The sequence below is a fragment of the Camelus dromedarius genome, chromosome 9 (assembly GCF_036321535.1).
Source record: "Camelus dromedarius isolate mCamDro1 chromosome 9, mCamDro1.pat, whole genome shotgun sequence".
Classification (NCBI taxonomy): Eukaryota; Metazoa; Chordata; class Mammalia; order Artiodactyla; family Camelidae; genus Camelus; species Camelus dromedarius.
In genome coordinates this window covers 7,837,845-7,859,091 of record NC_087444.1, presented here as the reverse complement: position 1 = coordinate 7,859,091, position 21,247 = coordinate 7,837,845, and the positions used below count along the sequence as shown (strand labels likewise).

Sequence of the window (21,247 nt, the reverse complement as noted above, 5' to 3'; positions counted from 1 at the left end):
TGTATTTTACTAGGTATTGTTGTATTATCAATATACAATATTATATATGTCCTCTCTGTTGAAATTTATTTACTTTTTATTACCTTAAGAAATTTTGTTTCCATGCCATGCCATTGTCTCTCCCTTCCTTCTCTCCTGAGGAAGTAATTTGTCTTTTTTTTTTTTTTTTTTTAATTTTAGGGCGAATTCATAAGCATTCTCAGCAACCTTTGATTACGTATGAAAAATACAATGTGACAGGCTATCCACAGAACGTAGGAGGATCTCATTCTTTATTCCTTTTGAAGGTTCATGGTAAGTTACATGTGTAGTATTATTACTACTTTGTGGAATAAACTTGACTTTGTGGAATAAATTTTGTGTTGGCTAGATTAAGAATGGTAGCAGGCATAATTTAGCAAATGTTCATAAATCTTCCATGTTTGAACATTGACATTTTCAAGTAACATTATCTATATTAATGTTTGCTAATTTTTATTAAAAAGATAGATAGGAATAATTCAGTGGATTTTAACCCTACCTGCACATTAAAATCACCAATGGAGCTTTTAAGACATCTATAATTTTTAAAAAATATGCTAGTCATTTCTTACTGTAGGCAGGATTGAGTATCATTGGGCTAATTATTTTAACTTTTATGAGACTTTAGTTGTGCCATTTATTCAAATAAATGTTAATAAAAGAGGGGCTTGTGATTGTGATTGTTTAATTATAACAGTAGTTTGATTCCAAAGATACATTTTTTTGTTGTTATTGAAGAACTGATCAATGTACAAAGGGCATACAGAGTACTCAGTGCTATACTTAGGTATTACATACTCAAAATGATGAAAAGAACCAAGTTGGAAGAGCAGCAGCATAGAAATAAGGCTATGATTTGTGCTGGTTCTACAAGTGAAAGCTGATTGCATTTGAAAAGTAGTCCATGCATGTAAATCAATGAAGTTAGAACAATCCCTCACACCATACCCAGAAATAAACTCAAAATGGCTTAAAGACTTAACTATAAGACGAAACACTATAGAAGGAAGAAACTTAGAAAAAAACATAGGCAAAACTTTTTCCGACGTAAATCTTAGCAGTATTCTCCTAGAGCAGTCTACCTAGGCAATAGAAATAAAAGCAAAAATAAACAAAATGGGACCTAATTAAACTTATAAACTTTTGCACAGCAAAGGAAACCATAAGCAAAATGAAAAGACAATCTGTGCAATGGGAGAAAATATTTGCAAATAATGCTACTGACAAGGGCTTAATTTCCAGAATATACAAACAGCTCATATAACTTAATAACAATAAAAAAATACAAAAATAGGCAGAAGACCTCCAGTGAAGACATACAAATGGCCAATAGGCACATGAAAAAATACTCAGTATCACTAATTATCAGAGACATGCAAATCAAAATTACAATGAGGTATCACCTCATACCAGTCAGAATGGCCATCATTAAAAAGTCCACAAAGGATAAATGCTGGAGAGAGTGTGGAGAAAAGGGAACCTTCCTACACTGCTGGTGGGAATGTAGTTTGGTGCAGCCATTATGGAAAACGGTATAGAGATTCTTCAAAAAACTAAAAATAGACTTAACCATATGATCTAGCAATCCCACGCCTGGGCATATAACTGGAGGAAGCTCTAATCTGAAAAGATACACACACCCCAATATTCATAGCACCACTATTTACAATAGCCAAGACATGGAAACAACCTAAATGTCCATTGGCAGATGACTGGATAAAGAAGTTGTAGTATATTTATACAATGGAATACTACTCAGCCATAAAAAGAATAAAATAATGCCATTTGCAGCAACATGGATGGACCTGGAGATCATCATTCTAAGTGAAGTAAGAAGCCAGAATGAGAAAGAAAAATACCATATGCTATCACTCATATGTAGAATCTTAAAAAAAAAGACATAAATGAACTTATTTACAGAAACAGACTTACAGACATAGAAAATGAACTTATGGTTACCAGGAGGGAAATGGGATGGGAAGGGATAAATTGGGAGTTTGACATTTGCAGATATTAACTACTATATATAAAGTAGATAAACAGTAAGTTTATATTGTACAGCACATGGAACTATATTCAATATCTTGTAGTAACCTATAATGAAAAAGAATATGATAACGAATATATGTATGTATATGTATGACTGAAACATTGTGCTGTACACCAGAAATTGACACAATGTTGTAAACTGACTATACTTCAATTAAAAAAAAAGAAAAGTAGTCTAGCTTATTCCTTTATATTCTCCAGAGTTATCCATTCTAGTAGAGTTTCGATACATGTCATCGCAGTTAAGCTAGAAGGTATCTTTATGGCTGTTATTTTGCTTCTACTAGTAGCTCTAGTTTGACAGTAATTGGATTCGGAAATAATGTGCTATTTGTTTTCCATTATTTTTTGGAGTGAGTTGTGAGAGGGTTCTGAGATAAGTGCAGGCAGGCTGTATTAGTGTAATGATTAAGAGCACAATTGTTCAAGCCAGACTGGGTTCGAATTCCAACCTTGTAACCTTGGGGAAGTTACTTAACTTCTCTATGCTTTCCTTCCCCATCCAGCAAAAAATAGAATAATCACTGTAGCTACTTTATAGGATTGTTGTCAAGATCAGTTAGATTAATTCATGCAAAGCACTTAGCGCCTGGCATAATATAAGAGCTTTGGAAGTGTTACCTATTAGAAGTAGCAGTGGCGGTGGGAAAAGCATTGAGATTTAGGTTGCACTTATGTCAGCTGAATGCATTTTGTTGGCTATTTACATTTTCTAAGCATTTGGCCTGATCATTTAAGAAACAGCTTAATTAGATTGTGTTGTCAACCATCACATTTTCTCCCTGTAGGTGCCTTAATGTTTGTGGCGTGGATGACGACCGTTAGCATAGGTGTCCTGATTGCCCGGTTCTTTAAACCTGTTTGGTCAAAGGCTTTATTTGGCAATGCAGCTTGGTTTCAGGTAAGTGGAGAAAAGGTTTATTGCAATTTCCACATTACTTGGACATTGCAACATGAAAACATATGAAGTATGGGGATTTTTTTTTTTTTTTGGTTACAGTAATTTTGGAATCCTCACAATCCTTTCTTTTTGCCCTTTGGTTTCTTATCCAACTGAGCATGGACACAAAATGCTTAATGAAGATGAAAATAAAGACAGCTTTATGAAAGGTCAGGCTGGATTGGCGAATGTATCAGGGCCATGTGTGTCCCTTTGTTGCATGGACCTTGGGACCCAAATGATCCTGAGTTACATGTCTAGTTGCAGGAGAGACTAGAAGAGTGAATACACCCACTACACTGAGTACAGATGGGCCAAGGAAGGCAGTAGAGCAGAAGAAAGAAAGAGTGGGAGCTTGCTACATTGCAAAGCAGCCCAGCATGTCCTCTAGTTAATGGGCCAGTGAATGCTGGACCATCCCTGGCTCACCAGTCAGGATCGTGTACGTCCTGTGTGGGTGGGAAGAGAAACTAAAAGTGTTCCTTTTCATGCTGTTCCTTCCCGTGGGATGAGCAGGCAGTGTTTTGGTAGAAACATGAGCAAGAGCCAGTAAATACCCCTCAAAACAAAGCAAAACAAGCCTTATCTTTCATTTGTCATAGAGATATTTGCAAATATAGAAGATCAGTGAATACTTGTTGAGATAGAATGTGTGTGTCTGCTTGTAGGAAACAGTACTGCTTTACTGAAACAGTTTTATTTACTTACTTTTAAATTTGTTTCTCTTTACATTTTCTAGGTGGCTTTATTTATTTATTTTTTGTTTTTTAGTTTTTTTTTTGGTGAGGGGTAGGTACTGGCTGGCAGGGTCAGATCACATGCCTTGCTCCTGTCTGTGTCTGCCTCTGATTGCTCACTCTCTCTCATCTTCTCACGTGGATAGTCCCAACTGGAAAACTCTTTATGTCTTCTCTTTACCAATTCAAATCCTCTGCTGTCTTTAAAACTAAGATGTCTGTATATATAGGGTGACTACATGTCCTACTTTCTGATGGCATGTACACATATATGGTGATTATATGTCCTTCTTCCCCTTGCGTAGTTTTAGTTTGCACCAGTCATCCCGGTGTAATCAGCTAACTGCCCACGGTCACTCTCAGTATTGCCCTCATTTGGACAATGAACTGTACATTTCGAATGTGTTTCTCTTATCTGCTCAATTAATTCCAAGCTCCTCAGGAAACTAGTACTTTCTGTTTCCTTGCAGTCTCATTGTATCCAGGCACTGTGCTTGGTGGTAGAAGTTAATAAATACCTTTGGAAGGAAATGATGGACTTGGCTTTGTGTGTGAAATATCCATTCCTGCTGCTCTGTGCAGGTGAAGTCTGGGCAGATGCCTCTGAATGACGAGGTTGGCATCCTAGGTTTTTCTTTAAAGCTCAGTAGTATAGTAAGATTTTTTTTTTTTTTTAAACTGACCACAAATCGTGGTTAGATGTCAATCGAATGCACGCCTTCACTGAATCTCATCCCACGATCTTCCTAGTGATGCCAACTCCTTTCTCTTAGGTCGTTAACTCTGTTCTCATTTTGTCATTTCACCCTTGCAGGTGCATCGAATGCTCATGCTCACTACTTCTGCCCTCACCTTCATTGCTTTTCTTCTGCCTTTCATTTACAGAAGAGGCTGGAATTGGGTAAGCAGATCTTAAACAGAGTGTTCTAATTCTATTTGTATGTTTTAAATTTATTTTGATGTCAAAGGGGTTCGCTGTTTTATTCTCAAATGATGGGTACAAAGATATTTCTGCACGTACCCCTCTTTCTTTCCTCTTTGAATGAATCATCTGGTGACTGATTTCACATGGTTGGGGGTCAGGGATGGAGAGAGAATGTCAGTGAAGATTATTTGCTAGTGAAGTGTATTTTTAGGTTGCCTCAGACGTTATGAATACACTATAGCTTTAGTGAGTTTTCTCACTGGAGTGGTGAAAATTGGAAGCACCGTATCTAAGAAACACGAACACTGTAAGTGGTTTTCTCTAACTAATGCTATGATTATCACTAAGCTACATTAGTTGCATTCTTAATGTGAGCAGCTGTGCTAAGTGCCTTACATGTGTTATCAAATTTAAGCCTCAAATGAAGTAGTTACTGATAATAACCTCATGTCACAGATGAAGAAACAGAGGCTTCTTCTCCAGTGTGTATCTCCAGCTTAAGCGTCTCCCCTGGCTTGAGACTCGCACATCCAGCTGTCTACTCAGGACCTCAACTTGCATGTTTAAGACATCTCAAACCTAATGTGTCCAGAATGGAGTTCCTGACCTTTCTTCCCAGTCCTGCTCTGTCTGCTGCCGTCTCCATATTAGTTGTTGGCTGTTCCCTTCTTAGGCCAAAACTTTGGAATTACTCTTAATTCTGCTCTCTTGCACACTGCATATCTAATCCGTCGGGAAATCTCATTGCCTCTGCATGTCGAACACACTTCTCACCATCACTGATGCTGCTATGTGGGTTTGAGCCACTGTCATCTTTTGCCTGGACTATTGCAGTAGACACCTGATTGGTCTCTCTGCTTCAACCCTTGCCCATGCACACTCTGCTTTCAACCAAAAAGCAGAGTGATTAAAAAAATATATATATATAAATCAGATCATGCCATTCCTGTGTCCCAAACCGGCTTCTCTAATGTCTCTCAATTTTACTCAAAGTTAAAGTCAAAATCCTGCATGATTGGCTCCCAGCTACCCTCTGCCTGATCTCCTCCCCCTCCCCTCGCCCACAGCTCATCTCATTCCTCACTGGCCTGATGCTAGACGTGCTGCCGCTGCTGAGCCTAGCAGAGATTCTTCCTTCTCCTTGCTCGTGCTCCGTCTACTCGCCCCCTTCTTCAAGTCTTTGCTCAGATGAAAGCTTCTCAGAGAGCCCCTTCCCGCTGCTTTTCCCTAAAGCACTCTACCTGACGCTATTTCGTGTAATTTACTTACATGTTATGTTGTTTCTCTGTCTGCCTTCCCACACTAGTAGGTGAGCTCTGTTGAGAGCCGAGATATTTGCTGATACGTTGTTCACTGTTGTATCTCAAAGCACTCAGGACAGATTCTGGTACATAAGGTATAGGTGAATATTTATTAAATGATTGAGTAAGTGTTATCAAGAGTAAGAGATGGACCTAACCAAGGTCAGAGCCTGTGCTTTCATTATGCTCCTGCAGTTTTACAGCCAGGCAGAATTCGTTATCAAAACTTAATATTTCAGTTTATGCTGTTGCTGCAAGGCCTGACTTGGATGAATCCTAGGTCACAGATGTTCCTAGGAAACCCCCACCCCCTGCTTTTTGGGTAGTTTATAGATTGGGCATCTCATTATTTTGAAAGGAAATTATGAGGATTTTCTGATATAGCTCAAGACTTTAAAACCTTATTTTATCCAGGTATTCAGGACAAGGGTAACACTTACTTCCTAAACTTTGTAGCTTGTAGCCTTTGCTGTTTATGAGTAGGATAGTGTAACGGTTAAGCACACAGTTCTACAGCCAGGCTGCTTGGATTCAAACTCTGATGTCATCACTGATTACCTAGGATGCCTTGGGCAAGTTGTTTAACTTCTCTGTCCCTCAGTTTACTCATCTGCAAAATGGGCATAGTACACTATCTATCTCATAGGCTTTGTAGGGGTTGAGAGCTAATGAACTGAAAGCACGTAGGACAGCTCCTAGCACATTCTAAACACATAGAAGAATTTAGTTGCTGCTGTTACTGTTTTTTATTAGAGGCATTTTTCCAACTCCATGGTCCAGGTTATAACGTATCTGAGTGTAACTGAGTCCATGGTCTAAAAGTTTTATAATGCTCTTTCGTCAGCTTTTAATTCCTGATTTGTGAAAGCTTCCTGTCTTGGCTTAGAAGCCACTATGTCCTTGTTCTAGATCCCAGGTTTTAGGGTCTACCCAAGCATGGGGGTCAGTGACGGCAGACTGTAATATCCCTCCATCTAAACATGTTGTGGGTTAGAGCATCTTTTTAGTCCTTGTCTTCAGTTTTTATGTGAAATAGTTCTGTAAAGTGGTCTGATCCAACTGTTTGCTGTTTTGAGCAGGTATACATCACTGAGAGAAGAGTGGAAACTGTTGAGATACGGTGTTGATGTTTTTTCTTAGCTTAGACCTTCATTCTGAACAGAGGAGATGTGATTTTAATACAGTGGTTGTGCAGCTTAGTCCCTTAATCAACAAACATTTATTGAGTGACTAAAGCTCTGCCAAGCACATGGGTTACAGGGAATCATACAGAACCTTCAGCTCAGGGAAACACAGAGGTCTGAGCAAATAATTACAATGCATTAGGTTGATTGCTCTTGACATGCAGATACTAGGTAGTCCCAGGTGGGATGTGCTGAGGTTGGTGGTCATCGAACATCCCTGTGGTAGATAGGCAGCCTTCTGTGCTTGGATTCCACCACAACCATTTACACACCATGTGGCCTCGCATGCATTACTTGATATCGCTGAGCCTCAGTTCCCCTGTTTGTACAAGTGGGATATTGATAACTAACTGGCAGGCATCACAGTGAGCATCAGTGATAACGTGTAGCAAGCATGTGCCTGGTGTAGACACTCGGTGAACGGTGCCTATTACTATCATTATCGTTATTAAATGTTTAAAGCACAGGAAAAATCCTACGAACACATTTGTGTGCATTATTTTTAACTTGAGGGTTTAAATGGATGGGCGAGATTGAGACCATTAAAATGACGTAACTTTGTTCAGCACGCAGGCTATCATCCATATCTTGGTTGTATCGTGATGGTGTTAGCAGTTCTTCAGCTTCTCCTGGCAGCCTCCAGACCACCCCTGCATGACCCAAGGTACTTACAGTCTTCATTTATAAATGCTCTTAATGCAGATGTCACTAGCGGGCGGGCTAATTCCTTTTTTGCATTTTATAAAATATACATTATATTCACTTTAAAAGTTTCTAAAATGTATTTCAGATATATAATTCCTAGGCAGTGAGGGAAATTGCTTGCTTTTTATTCTCTTGGGAATTAATTGTAGTTCCATCGCTTTATAAGAATACTGACTGGTTCTTTATTTGGTAGAAGGCAAATGTTTAACTGGACTCACTGGAGTATGGGAACAGCTGCTAGAATAATAGCAGGTAAGTAACTGCGATGCCACTTATTCATATATAATTGCTGGTTGTTTATACTGCAGGTTGTAATTTGGCTTAAATGATTTGTAGATGCATTAGTAATTGGAGTAATTGGTTGTTGAGGAGAAATCAGCCTTAAACGTTGAAACCCAGAAAGCAATTTCTTGAGGTAACTATTTAAGCCATTATTTCAGTTTTAAGGTTTTTAAAAGGACTTCAAAACTCTCCTTTAAGCCTCTTTTTTTTAGCGTTTGCCTTTGCTGGCAGAATAAACTATGCTGATGACCAAACATTTAAGCAGCTGAAATGGAGGGTCAGTTGTGGGTTGGGCTGATGTGGCCTGGGGTGTGGGGGTCCCTGCCCTCTGTTTTCAGGTCCTCTCCATGGGGATGGTACTTTCCAGCGGAAGGACTTTTTCAAAAGTCAAGTGTGATTATCCAGTATGTTTTGATGCTTTATATAATAAATACCCAAGCTGATACCTCCTGCCCTCACATGTCTAGTCTGTAGAAATTCACTGAAGGGGAGGTATAATCAGAAATGGTTTCTGTACTTTTCTCCTTTCCTACACTGCAGACCTAAAACGTATTTGGATGCCTCTTTTTTTAACAACTGGTAGATCGTAACTACAATTTCCCATCTTAGCCTTTGTAGTCTTACAGTAAAAAAAAGACTAATTATTTGGTCATAAATATTAATCTAATTTCTCTCACAAACTCTTTTAGTATGTTTTACTAGCATGTAACACACACACACTGTTGCCTCTTGAATTACATTTGAATATATACATATATATATATATATATATATATATTTTTTTTTTTTTTTTTTCTTACCAACATAGTGGCAGCAATGTTCCTGGGAATGGATTTACCAGGGCTGAATCTTCCTGGCCCGCAGAAAACCTATGCAATGATTGGATTTGTAGCCTGGCATGTTGGGGCAGAGATTGTTCTGGAGATACATGCTTACCGGCTCTCTCGAAAAGGTAACCTGCTCCAAAAGCCACGTGATGTAGAAGCACTGTTATACAAACTATTGGAATATAGTTAGTTCCTTGACACTAATGGTTGACTCTGACATGGTAGCTTACTAAAAATTTCCCCTGTGATTACTCGGTCAGTGGTAGAAATGGAGAAATTTTCCGCCTTTGTTTTTTATATTCATTAGAATTTGTGAGTAAAATGTAAGGGAAAGATTTTAGTTTTAGGGAAGAAGCTTTCTTTATAAGTATTTTTCACTTTGCATGCTGGTCTGACTTGGAGCCAGCACGCATGGAGAGCCCTCAATGCCTGGAGCTGAGAGACCCCTGAGAAAGAGGGAGAAGAGATGCCCACGGTCTACACAGGGCAGAGCTGCAGACCAGTTTCGCCAATTTGGCAGACTTCCTGTGTGCTGTCACTGAGGTTGCCATGTACATCATGATTGCTAGCTAACCAGCGAGCGAGGTAGGAAGGACTTGATGCCAGAGCTCTCTAGTGGCAAGGTCTGTTTTGGTCCTAGTGCCAGACAAGGGTAACATGCTGGTAGCCAGTAGGAATGGAGAGATTAGTAGAGAACCAGTGACATTTTAAACTAGCTTGAATTCTAGGCTGTGTTTTTTGTGTCCTATTTAGTTGTCAGCACCCCCCAAGTGATGAGCAAAGGTGGCCTTCTAAGATCGAAACATGTTTGTTGTCTAGTGTGTATGTTGTGAATCTAGGAGGCTGGGCGGCTTTTAGGAATAGAGTAGTAAATGTCTGTCCTACCATTTTTGGTTCTTGATGGGGTCACATACATGGGGTTTGAATTTTTTTCTAATTGAAATATAGTTGATTTACAATGTTGTGTGGGATTTGAGTCTTAAAGGGGCTTTGACGACCACTAGATTATGGCTTGCCATTTAAAATACATATGAACTGACTATACTTTGATTAAAAAATATACATACAAAGAACTACATATGTACTTAAAACTTGGATTGTTAAGACTTTGATTTGGCATTTATGTTGACGTGGTGATTTGGTTTGACTAGAAGAAGAGGGCATATTTTAAGTCCCCTGACAAATGTATGCTGTAGCCAGCTTGTCCTATTGTGAGAGCCTTAAATATTCAAGAAGTTTGCAACATTTAATAGCTTGAAATGGGAGAACGTGCATCCTGGAAATTAGCAAACACTAGAAATCAGGGCTTTTTTTGAGAGTTAGTTTACCCTGCATGCCTACTGGCCTTACAGACTTACGTTGTTCTTGACAGATGAAATATTGGATGATGATAGAATTCAGATCCTCCAGTCATTTACTGTAGCTGAGGAAGAAGTAAGTCTTTTTTTTTTTTTTGTTATTATTAATTATTGACACAAACCTTAATGATTCTAGTTCCTTTTTTTTCATATCTCAATTTTTCTTTCAGGGTCATGCTTTTAAAAAGGCAGTGTTAGCAATTTATGTCTGTGGGAATTTGACTTTTCTCATTGTATTCTTATCTGCAATCAACCATCTGTGAGCATGTGAAGACTTTGGCTTTTGCAGACCAGGTGATAATTATCATCAAGCCAAAAAACTCTATGCCTGTACCGACTGCCTAGAGCATGTTCATGAATTCTAATTAGGAAGACCAGGCCATGTCTACAGAGGAATTCTGAAGTCTGGTCTTTAAAGGTCAGCATTCAACAGAGTCTATGGGCTATAAACCAATGTCAAGCCTTCAGGTCTAATTCTGAGTCTTAAAGGGGATGTTGTGCTTGAGGAGAAATAACTCAAATATTTTTTATGCTGAAATTTTAAGGATGTTAGCATTTAAGAAAAGAACTATTTGGAAAAGCAAAAAAGATGTCATTAAGATAAAATGGGGGTTGTATTAAGGTAAATGTGTTTTGGACTATAAAGGTGCTATGGTACTTTAAAGAAAACATTTATTTTTACTAGTTTATTTAAATGGTCTCTCTTAGGGATTTTTGAGAAACTATATTTTTCAGTCCGGTTTTTCAGACATGTGCTTTGTTCCATGAATTTTGTTATTTCTGTGGTAAAGGTGGAAGTGGGGCTAACCCCCTTTCATTAACATTTAAACATATTATTAATATTATTATTTATTTCTTAGCAATGAAATGCAAGTATGCATCTTCTGATTGAACATCTTTGTATATCCCATGCTCTTAGATTGGAAGAATTAATCTTGTTAAAGTGACCATACTACCCAAAGCAATCTACACGTTTAATGTGATCCCTATCAAATTACCCATGACATTTTTCACAGAACTAGAAGAAATAATCCTAAAATTTATATGGAAGCATAAAAGACCCTGAATTGTCAAAGCAATCTGGAGGAAAAAGAGCAAAGCTGGAGGCATAACCCTTTCAGACTTCAGATAGTACTACAAGCTTACAGTAATCAAAACAGTGTGGTATTGGCACAGAAGTAGACATGTGGATCAATGGAAGAAAACAGCCCAGAAATAAACCCACACACTTAGGGTTAATTCATCTTCGACAAAGGAGACAAGAATATGCATTGGAGAAAAGACAGTCTCTTCAGTAAGTGGTTCTGGGAAAGCTGAACAGCTGCATGTAAATCAGTGAAGTTAGAACACTCCTTCATACCATACACAAAAATAAACTCAAAATGGCTTAAAGACTTAAATATAAGATAAGACACTATAAAACTCTTAGAAGAGAACATGGCAAAACATTCTCTGACAAAAATCATATGTCAGAAAATCAATGTTTTCTTAAGTCAGTCTCCCAAAGCAATAGAAATAAAGGCAAAAATAAACAAATGGAACCTAATCAAACTTAGAATCTTTTGCATAGCAAAGAAAACCATAAACAAAATGAAAAGACAACCTACAGACCAGGAGAAAATATTTGCATATGATGTGACCAACAAGGGCTTAATTTCCAAAATATACAAAGAACTCTTAAAACTCAATTACAAAAAACCAAATAACCCAATCAAAAAGTGGGCAGAAGACCTAAATAGACATTTCTTTAAAGACATTCAGAAAGATGGCCTATAGGCACAAGAAAAGATGCTCAACATTGCTAATTATTGGAGAAATGCAAATCTAAACTACAAAGAGGTATCACCTCATGCTGGTCAGAACAGCCATCATTAAAATGTCTACAAGTAATAAATGCTGGAGAGAGTGTGGAGGAAAGGGAACTCTCCTACACTGTTGATGGAAATATAAATTGGTACAGCCATTATGGGAAACAGTATGGAGGTTCCTTAGAAAACTTAAAATAGAGTTGCCATATGATCCAGCAATCCCATTCCTGGGCATATATCTGGAGAAAATGCTAAATCAAAAAGATATATACACCCTGGTGTTCATAGAAGTGCTACTTACAATAGCCAAAACATGGAAGCAATGCAAATGTCCTTTGTCAGATGACTGGGTAAAGAAGATGTGGTATATATACACAATGGAATATTATTCAGCCATAAAAAAGAATGAAATAATTCTATTTGCAGCAACCTGGATGGACCTAGAGATTATTTACTAAGTGAAGCAAATCAGACAGATAAAGACAAATATCATATGACATCACTTATATGTGGAATCTAAAATATGATACAAATGAACTTATTTACAAAACAGAAACAGATGCACAGACATAGAAAACAAACTTATGTTTACCAAAGGGGAAGGAGAAGGGGTTGGGGAAGGGATAAATAAGGAGTTTGGGATTAGCAGATACAAACCACTATATATAAAATAGGTAAACAATAAGATCTTAGTATATAGCACAGGAAACTATATACAAAATCTTGTAATAAACTATAATGGAAAAGAATATGAAAAAGAATATATATATGTAACTGAATCACTTTGTTGTATACCTGAAACTAACACAAAATTGTAAATCAACTATACTTAAGTTTAAAAAAAAGTGTTTATATATTCAGCTACAAAGCTGAAATAGCATTTTACATGTTAATTATTTTGACTTTAAAATTTAAGTCCTAGCCTTTGGAGATTGTAAACTTGCATTTCAAAATTAATAAAATTCACTCTTGTGAACATATTTAAGAGTTATTATCTTTCCTTGTGGCAATAAAATAATGTAGGTGGTTCTGTTTTGTTAGAAGTTCCTGATTCTGTAGTGAATTAGAATTATCAATTTTCCTTCCTATTCCAATAATTTTTCTTATTTTGACTGGGTCTCATGTTTGCTATGAGGACTTCTAGCCAGTAGGTGTCGCCATAATACTACTTCTTTGTTTCTGTTTCCTTGTGCTGTGATTTCATTTTTAGTACTTAAATATATCTTGGGGTGGCATTTCCCTTAAAATTTACTAACTCAATATTTATTTGAAACATTTCTGTCTTTCTTGTTTCTTGGAGAGGGTGGTAAGGTTGGGGTTATGAGTGAGAAACTGAAATTATGGACCAATGTTGTTATTTTCTGTTTCTTTTCTTTTCTTTTCTTTTTTACATTTTTTATTGATTTATAATCATTTTACAATGTTGTGTCAAATTCCAGTGTAGAGCACAATTTTTCAGTTATACATGAACATATATATATTCAGTGTCACATTTTTCTCTCTGTGAGCTACCGTAAGATCTGTTTGTTTTCTAACCACGTTTATTTGTAACAATTGTTTGGTATTTCCCTTTACATCCCGGTGACCCTGTAACACACGAACACATGAACTATCTAAGGCAAAGCAAACAAGCAAAACTCTATATTCTTAAAATAAAATGTTTAGGGAAACATATTCTACTTTTTAGGGTGTTCTTTGTGGTTATTTAATAGTTTCTGCTTGGTCCAAGGACCTAACTTCTATCTGGTGTAAGTAATATCCTCAGCTGTGTATGTTACATCTTTCTCTGTTATATTTTTGTTATTTATATAGGTCTTTATCACAAGTACCTTATGGTTTGAAATGTGAACTTTCTGTGTTCTTATTCTGTAAGTGCCAGGCTACTTACAGTCTAAACTTTCCTTTTGAATGCCTTTATTTAAAAAACATTTTTTTAGTAGATAATTGAATGTATACTAAAATATCTTCCTCTAATTTTCAATTATAAGGGGCTTAAAGGTTAATAAATCCTTCTTAATAAACTGTATTCTACATATGACATGGAAAGATTCTTTTCAGGAGAAGATGAACCTTGGTGTGTTTGGTTTTCAAATACCTGAACTTGCTGGATCTCCTGTGCTCAGGCTAACATATTTTAACTTTTGTTTTTCACTGATTCATCTGTTGGCACTATTTTGACAGATCATCAATTGATGCAGAGTTGTTCAAAGATGTCTTTGTCATTTAACAGTAGAACAACAAACCTTTTCATTAATCCTAAATTGTGATTCTTCTGCTTATGAATAATTGATATCTACAAATTGAGAATACCTATTCTTCACTCCTCTCAATTTTCCTTCCTGTTTTTATAAGATACAGCCTGTTTTTTTTAAAGGTATCTTTTGGTAAGAGTGATTGTTAAAATAAATGCATTCGTATCTTCAGCAGTGTTGCCCCAAATAGCAAAATCATGAGTTTTCTTCTTAAAGATGGGTTCTTCTATAAAATAAAAATGAGTTTTTTTTTTTTTTTGAAAAAAATGAAAGTCTAGAAAGTTGTGGTTGGGGTAGAATTCATAACTGAGGCTATTTTTGTTTTTATTGTTTTCTTATCTGGGGAAATCAGTCTTAAGGATGTAGATAGCTTATGGCATAACTTATCAAGTAAATGATTCAAGTTCACTTCAGTACCTATTTTGTTTTTGTCAGGATTTGGCTCTGATGTGTGTTAAGTGATAGTCATCCCCTCCACATCCTGCTTCAGTCCAGGCTGCAGTGGGAACAGACATGCATCAGATGCCAACCAGGAAGCCCTGGGGGACTGTAGTTTTTGGCTGAAAGTTCTATTTATCTGTATATTCTGGTAAAGCAAGAAAAAAAAAAAAAGAAAGAAAGAACAAAGGTTCTTGTTTAAGATAATCCATTGTAGATGGGAATGAAAGGAAGGATTCGTCTAAGCTCTTGTCCAGTCAGGTTGGGAAACACACTGTCCTTGTCCTCATTCTGCTTCTTTCTTTCTTGCCCTAAACTTGGTATCAGCTTAATTTCTTGTTTCGTTATCAAAGAGTTAATGTGATTTTTTATTATGCCTGGTCTTATAGCTCTGGTTTAGAGGCGAGGAAGTTCCTAGAGCGTTATCTTTAGAAGTATATCTTCTTCATGTGATATCTTACTCGTGTATAAAAGAAACTGTACTGTACTCTGGGTTTCTTGTAAGGACTAAACAAGTTTTTTGATTCCCAATCAGACTCTGAGATATGGTAATCAAGCTCTGGGAAGAAGAATTTCCTGAACATTCTAAATTTGTGATTTCCACTGCCAGTAATGGCTAAGATCCTGCCAAATAGAATCTCCTTTGAAAAACTAGAGTAAATTTCAAAAGGCAGCTGCCCGAAGCCCCAGAGAATGAAGAGAAACAGGAAGATTTAGACGATGTGTCCACACTCAGAGGAGGAAAACTGTTTGGAGTTCCAGATTTTCACTGTTTTTTGCTTCAGAACAGTTGAAGTCAACTGTGTGTGTGGTGCTGGATGGCAGGGGATCTGCAGTGTTCCTGGCACATAAATCCAGATGACTGATGGCTGGGCCAGCTGCAGCTGTAGGGAGTGGGGTGAAGGGAGGAGAGTTCCTTTCTTGGAAAGGAAAACACCAGAGAGGGCATCCCAAATCCTGTTTGCCCACAGGTCTGGTTGACCCCTGAATATGTTCACATGCATGAAACAGACACAAAGCAGCTAGACCAAACAAAAAAGACGACCTGAGATTGGAGCTGTAACACAAGAAATGGAGTTTGCAGTCCACCTCAATTAACTGCCTGCTGAAACAAAAGAAGCAACATTCATTGGAGAAAAATAAGAGAATTCAGTATTTTATGATGTACAGATGACAATTCAAAATTACCTGATTTAAGAAGAATCAAAAAACTCTAGCCCATTCTCCAAAGCAAGGATTAACTAACCTTTTCTTTAAGGGACCTGGTAGGAAATATTTTAGGTTTTGTGGATCACATATGGTCTCTGTAGCATAGGCTTTTTTTTTTTTTTTAAATAACCCTTCAAAAATGTGCAAAATCATTTTTAGCTTATGGGCCATACAAAAACAAGCTGTGGGGTTGATTTGGCCCTTGGGCCATAGTTGTCAACCAATCAAGGGAGACCAAACTTTGAGATTTCTTAGATGATTAGATTCAGGAGGTAAGGATTTTAAAGCATGCATTATAACTGTTCTCAATTATGTAAAAAGAAATTTGCTTGCTATAAATAAAAATGCATAGAGATTGAAACAATGCAAGAGGACCATATGGAAATTGGAAAGCTGAAAAAAATAAAATATGTGAAAGAGTTCACTGGAGAGAATTAATATCAGAATGGAGATGACAGAAAAAAGAGCCAATGAACTTGGTATCTCCTTTGATACTAGATTGATACTTAGCATCTATCTGATGAATGGAAATTATCTAATGCTGGAACAGAAGAAAGAAAAAAATTTTGGGAAAGGATTGAATGCACTCTTAGGACCTGTTAAATGATAGCATCTTTAGGTATTACTTCAGAAGGAGAGGAGAAACTGAGGAAAGAATGACTGGAAAATCCCAAGATTTGCTAAAAGGCCTAACTTTACTAATTCATGACGCAGGGAAACTCAAGCAGGGAATGAACAGTCATGCTTATACAAATCATAGTTAAGGTCTTGAAAACCAAAAATACAGATCAAATCTTGAAAGAAGATATAGAAAAATTAAGCATTCCAGAGAGGGGAACAATGATTTGGTTAACATCTGGCTTTCCATAGGAATCTATGGAGGCCAGACAGAGTGGTAAAACATCTGAAAAAGAGAAAAAAAAAAAAAAAAAGTGAAAAAGAATTCCACATGCAGAAAAAATATCCTTCAAGAATAAGAACAAAAATGAAAATATTTTTGGGTGAAAGACATCTAAGAGAATTTGTTGCTAGTACATTTGCCGTACGGTATGCAAAAGAAAATTCTTTAGGCTGGAGAGAAATGATACTATTGGGAACCTGGATCTGGGGAAAGGAATGATGAGCACTGAAAAAAGGTAAATAACTCGTAAATAAAAAGCCCTTTCTGGACTTCTCTGACTTAAATTCTTTATAATAAATGTCTATGTATAGAAAAAAAAAAGAGTCTACATTGTTTTGTGGATTTTATAATATATGCAGATATAGTACATATAACAAATTAGCACAAAGGATGGCAAGAGATAATGGACTTGTAGAGTTGAAAGATGTCTGCATTTTAAATAAAGTTATGCAATGTTAGTTCTAAGTGAAAAGTTCTAAGTTTTAATGTAAAAAGTTAGAGATGTATATTGTAATTCCTATAGGAAAAAAAGCAAGACATATATAAAAAGCCAGTAAAAAAAATAATGTGGAATTCTAAAATTATTTAAATAATTTAATTAAAAAGGCAACAAAGGAAAAATAAAGGAGCAAAAAACCAGAGGGGATAAAGAGAGAACAAAGAAAATAGTAGGCCAAAACTTAGCCATAATAACAATTACATTAAACATTCATGGATTAAATACTCCAATTGAAAGGCAGAGAATGCCAGATGGATAAAAATGTAAAACCCAGATAGATTACAAATAAATTAATGGAAAAAGGTATAGTATGAAATAATAAGCGTGAGAAGGCAAAATATCTGTATTTATACTAGATAAATTCCATTTCTAGCAAAAGAGTATTATCAGAGATGGAGACATCCTTCTGAATTGATTAAAGCATTAATTTATCAGAAATACATTACAGTGATAATTACGTATGTGCCTAATAACAGAGTTCAAAATACATGAAAAAAAGTTGACAGAATTAAAGAGAGGCACCCATTCATGGTAAAAATACTCAACAAATGTGGGACAGAAGGGGATTTCCTCAACCTGATAAACCCATCTAGGAAAAACAAACAGCTAGCATCATACTTAATGGTAAATGAGTGCACACTTTCCCGTTAAGATCAGAAACAAGACAAGAGTGTCCTCACTTTGTTGACTTTGCATCAACATTATATTGGAGGTTTTAGCAAGGGCAAGTAGGTGAGAAAAAGAAATAAACGGCAAACAGATTGTAAAGGAAGAAGTAGAACCATCACTTTTCACAAATGGCATAATCTTACATATGGAAAATCCTAAGGAGTCCAGGAAACTACTACTAGAAGAAATGAACAAGTTGAGCAAGGCAGCAGGGTACAAAATCAATATGCAGAAAAATCAACTGCATTTCTAAACACTAACAATAAAAAATTTGAAAGTGAAATTAAGAAAACAATTTCATGCACAATCATCAAAGAGAATAAAACAGAAAAAAAATTAAGGAAATGCAAGACTTGTATACTGAAACTACAAAACATTACTGAAAGAAACTGAAGATCTGATAAAATGAAAAGACATCTCACATTCAAAACGTTTATAGTGTATGTCAAAGGTGCTTGGGAACCAACTGGAGGAGCTTCCAGCGGCCAAAGCTGGAACAATTTGAGCAACGAGTTGTATTGGATTATAACTCAAGTGTAGTGTAAACATCCATACTGATTTAAATCTGACTGAATAAATAAACAAATGGGGGAGAATAGACAAATCTGTGCAGAAGAATTTGAAATAATTTATGTAGTCTGTCCTCAAGGAGAGTGAGCTTAACTTCCTACTCCTAAAGTGTGGGCTGTGCAATGTGACTTCCTTCCAAAGCAGACAGTATATATAAGAAGAGGGAAAAAGAGTAATTTTACAGTGAAGCAACCTGACAAAACTATCAGCCAGTTATCGAGGTCAACATTAACAGCAATAAACCATATTGAAAGTACGTACCCTTGATACGATGTGATGAAAACAGCATTTTAACTCTTTGGTCTTCCTTCCCCAAACTTATGACCTCAGTCTAATCATGAAAGAAATATCAGACAATTTGCAATAGAGAGACATCCTACATAATACCTGACCAGTAATTTTCAAAACTGTCAAGCTTGTCAAAAACAGGAAAATCTGAAGCATTCTCACAGCAAAGAGGAGCCTAAGGACGTGTGACAACTAAAAGTAATGTGGTTTTGTATATGGGATCCTGGAATAGAAAAAAGGACATTAGGTAAAAACTAAGGAATCTGAATGAACTATGAGACCTTATATAATAATAATGTATAATGTTAATAGTATATCACTATTGGCTCATTAATTATAACAAATGTAGCACAATAACATAAGATGTTAATAACAGGGGAAGTGAGTATGTTAATAATATGGGAACTTTGTATAATCTTCTGGATTTTTCTTTTAATCTACAACTACTCTGTAAAATAATGTTGCATACAGTTAGCGGTGGATACAGTGCCTCAGGAGCGTGTCTTCTCATTCTGGGGAGAAGGTGAGACAGTGTATAAAGGATAGCTGCGTCTTATTAGATGAAATAAGTTGTTTTTTAGTTGCTTGAACCATCAAATGTATGCAGAAGAATAAATATGGAAGCTGAGTAGAAAACCGGTGAACTGTGCCAGCTTAATGCTTCATCTTTATCTTCATCATTTATCCTTCATCTCCAAATCCACACTTCTTTGCCCTGCTTTGTGATGTAAACTTTTCTCCTTTGCCATCTGATGCAGTGTTAGGCTTTGCCATAAATGGTACTAGAGGAATGTCGCAAGGCAGTAGTGGCAAGAAGGCACTTCACTTCCATTCTCCAACTTTCCTTCCTTTTCACTGGGCACAGGAGCCAGTGGATGGGTGTGTGGATGGTCCTGTCGCACCTCAGCAGCCCTGACTGACCAGCTCCAGCTTTGCACTCAGGCCCCGTTCTGCCCACCTGGCAGCTAGTTCTGCAGCAGCTCCGTCTTCACCCCCAGGCAAAAGACGTCTCCAGCCTCCCACACCTTCTGGCCACGCTGGACTACTGCCACATACAAGCCCTGGTCCATGCCCCATGGTAAGTGGCTAGATGATCTGCCAGCCAGTTTCTGGCTCACGTTGCCTGAGCCCAGCTGGTGTTACGCAGCTGGCCCTTACAGACTACATCTTTAACCTTCTGAACCATTTATGCACTCATTTGTTTATTGATCACTTACTAGATGCCAGACAGTGTTCTATTAAACTTTTGTGTACAAAACCCCAAACCAAGAACAATGACTTAATCACAAGGATGGCAGAGCTACAGAAGAATGTGCAGACTTGACAAGTCACTTATGCTAAAGTCAGAAGCATGATAGGGAAGGGATGGGACCCTAGCACCTGGGATAGGGGTGTTGCGTGAAAGTGTCTCTGAAATTTGGCCCTCCAGATTACCCAGAACATTTCAGGCTAGCTGAGGAGCTCTTTCCTCATAAGGACAACTGCCCTCTGCAGACAACTCTTCTGAGGCTGATGCTTCCCAGATAAATGCTTGTCCTCATAGGAGCTGCTGCTTTTACCTCTGCATTGCCTCCACACCAGTAGCTAAGATAATCTCATCTTAGCCTCAACAGGGAAATTCAGTTTTTTCCCTGTGAGGAAACAGACTATGCACTGAAAGACTTGGCAGGACCTGGGCAATTGGTGCTGGCATGACCCAGGGGAAGATGTGTAGGAGTGGGTTGTGAGAGTGCTGGGTGGAGGGCAGTACAAATCATGATTTAACATCCTGGCGAGAATACTTAGGGATGAAATGTTGTACATCTTCTTATTAAGTTTAATGTTAGGATTCTAACTTGTTTACAGGAATTGGTCAAACATTAGACCAGGATTGTGTTGAGAATTTGGGAATTCCTCCATCCAATAGCCTTAGGTCACAGTCATTGCACTCTGGGATTCACATTTCACTGAATGAAAGAAAAGATGACATTTCAAGAAGAATGAGCATATTGGTTATTATCTGTAAATCATGTACACTATCAAGATCATCCAAATCCAGTCCCCAGATATGAGGATAATTATTGCATGCACCTTTAAAATGCATGCAAAGAGTTTTAAGTCTCTGTCAAATCAATTGAACTGATCCTTAGCTGGAGGATGTGGTTGTCTTAAAGCCTTGTTGACTTCCTATGGCATGTTTACTTGTCAGAGTTGAAGATGAATATTTCTGTGATGAGATACAGTGGCTTCCTATGATGTTTGTATTAGCAAAATTACAACAGCAGTTAATAAAATATAGTCAGGC

At 37.1% G+C, this 21,247-nt stretch overlaps 1 protein-coding gene across 2 annotated transcripts in view; it reads left to right on the top strand.

Annotated features, from left to right (window-relative positions):
- Positions 1-13,767, top strand: part of FRRS1 (ferric chelate reductase 1) — a 40,003-nt gene extending 26,236 nt beyond the window's left edge. The window contains exons 9-17 of one of the 2 annotated variants that reach the window (XR_010382199.1): positions 181-294; positions 2,859-2,971; positions 4,562-4,648; positions 7,724-7,821; positions 8,056-8,114; positions 8,953-9,096; positions 10,344-10,405; positions 10,500-10,747; positions 11,249-13,767. Coding sequence is in view for 1 of the 2 variants with exons in the window: in XM_031457667.2 (XP_031313527.1) it covers positions 181-294; positions 2,859-2,971; positions 4,562-4,648; positions 7,724-7,821; positions 8,056-8,114; positions 8,953-9,096; positions 10,344-10,405; positions 10,500-10,592 (770 nt within the window). In the remaining variant the exon portion in view is untranslated. Of the gene's footprint in view, positions 1-180; positions 295-2,858; positions 2,972-4,561; positions 4,649-7,723; positions 7,822-8,055; positions 8,115-8,952; positions 9,097-10,343; positions 10,406-10,499 lie in introns of both variants that reach the window. The other variant, XM_031457667.2, reaches the window with a different exon arrangement.
- Positions 13,768-21,247: the final 7,480 nt, after the last annotated feature.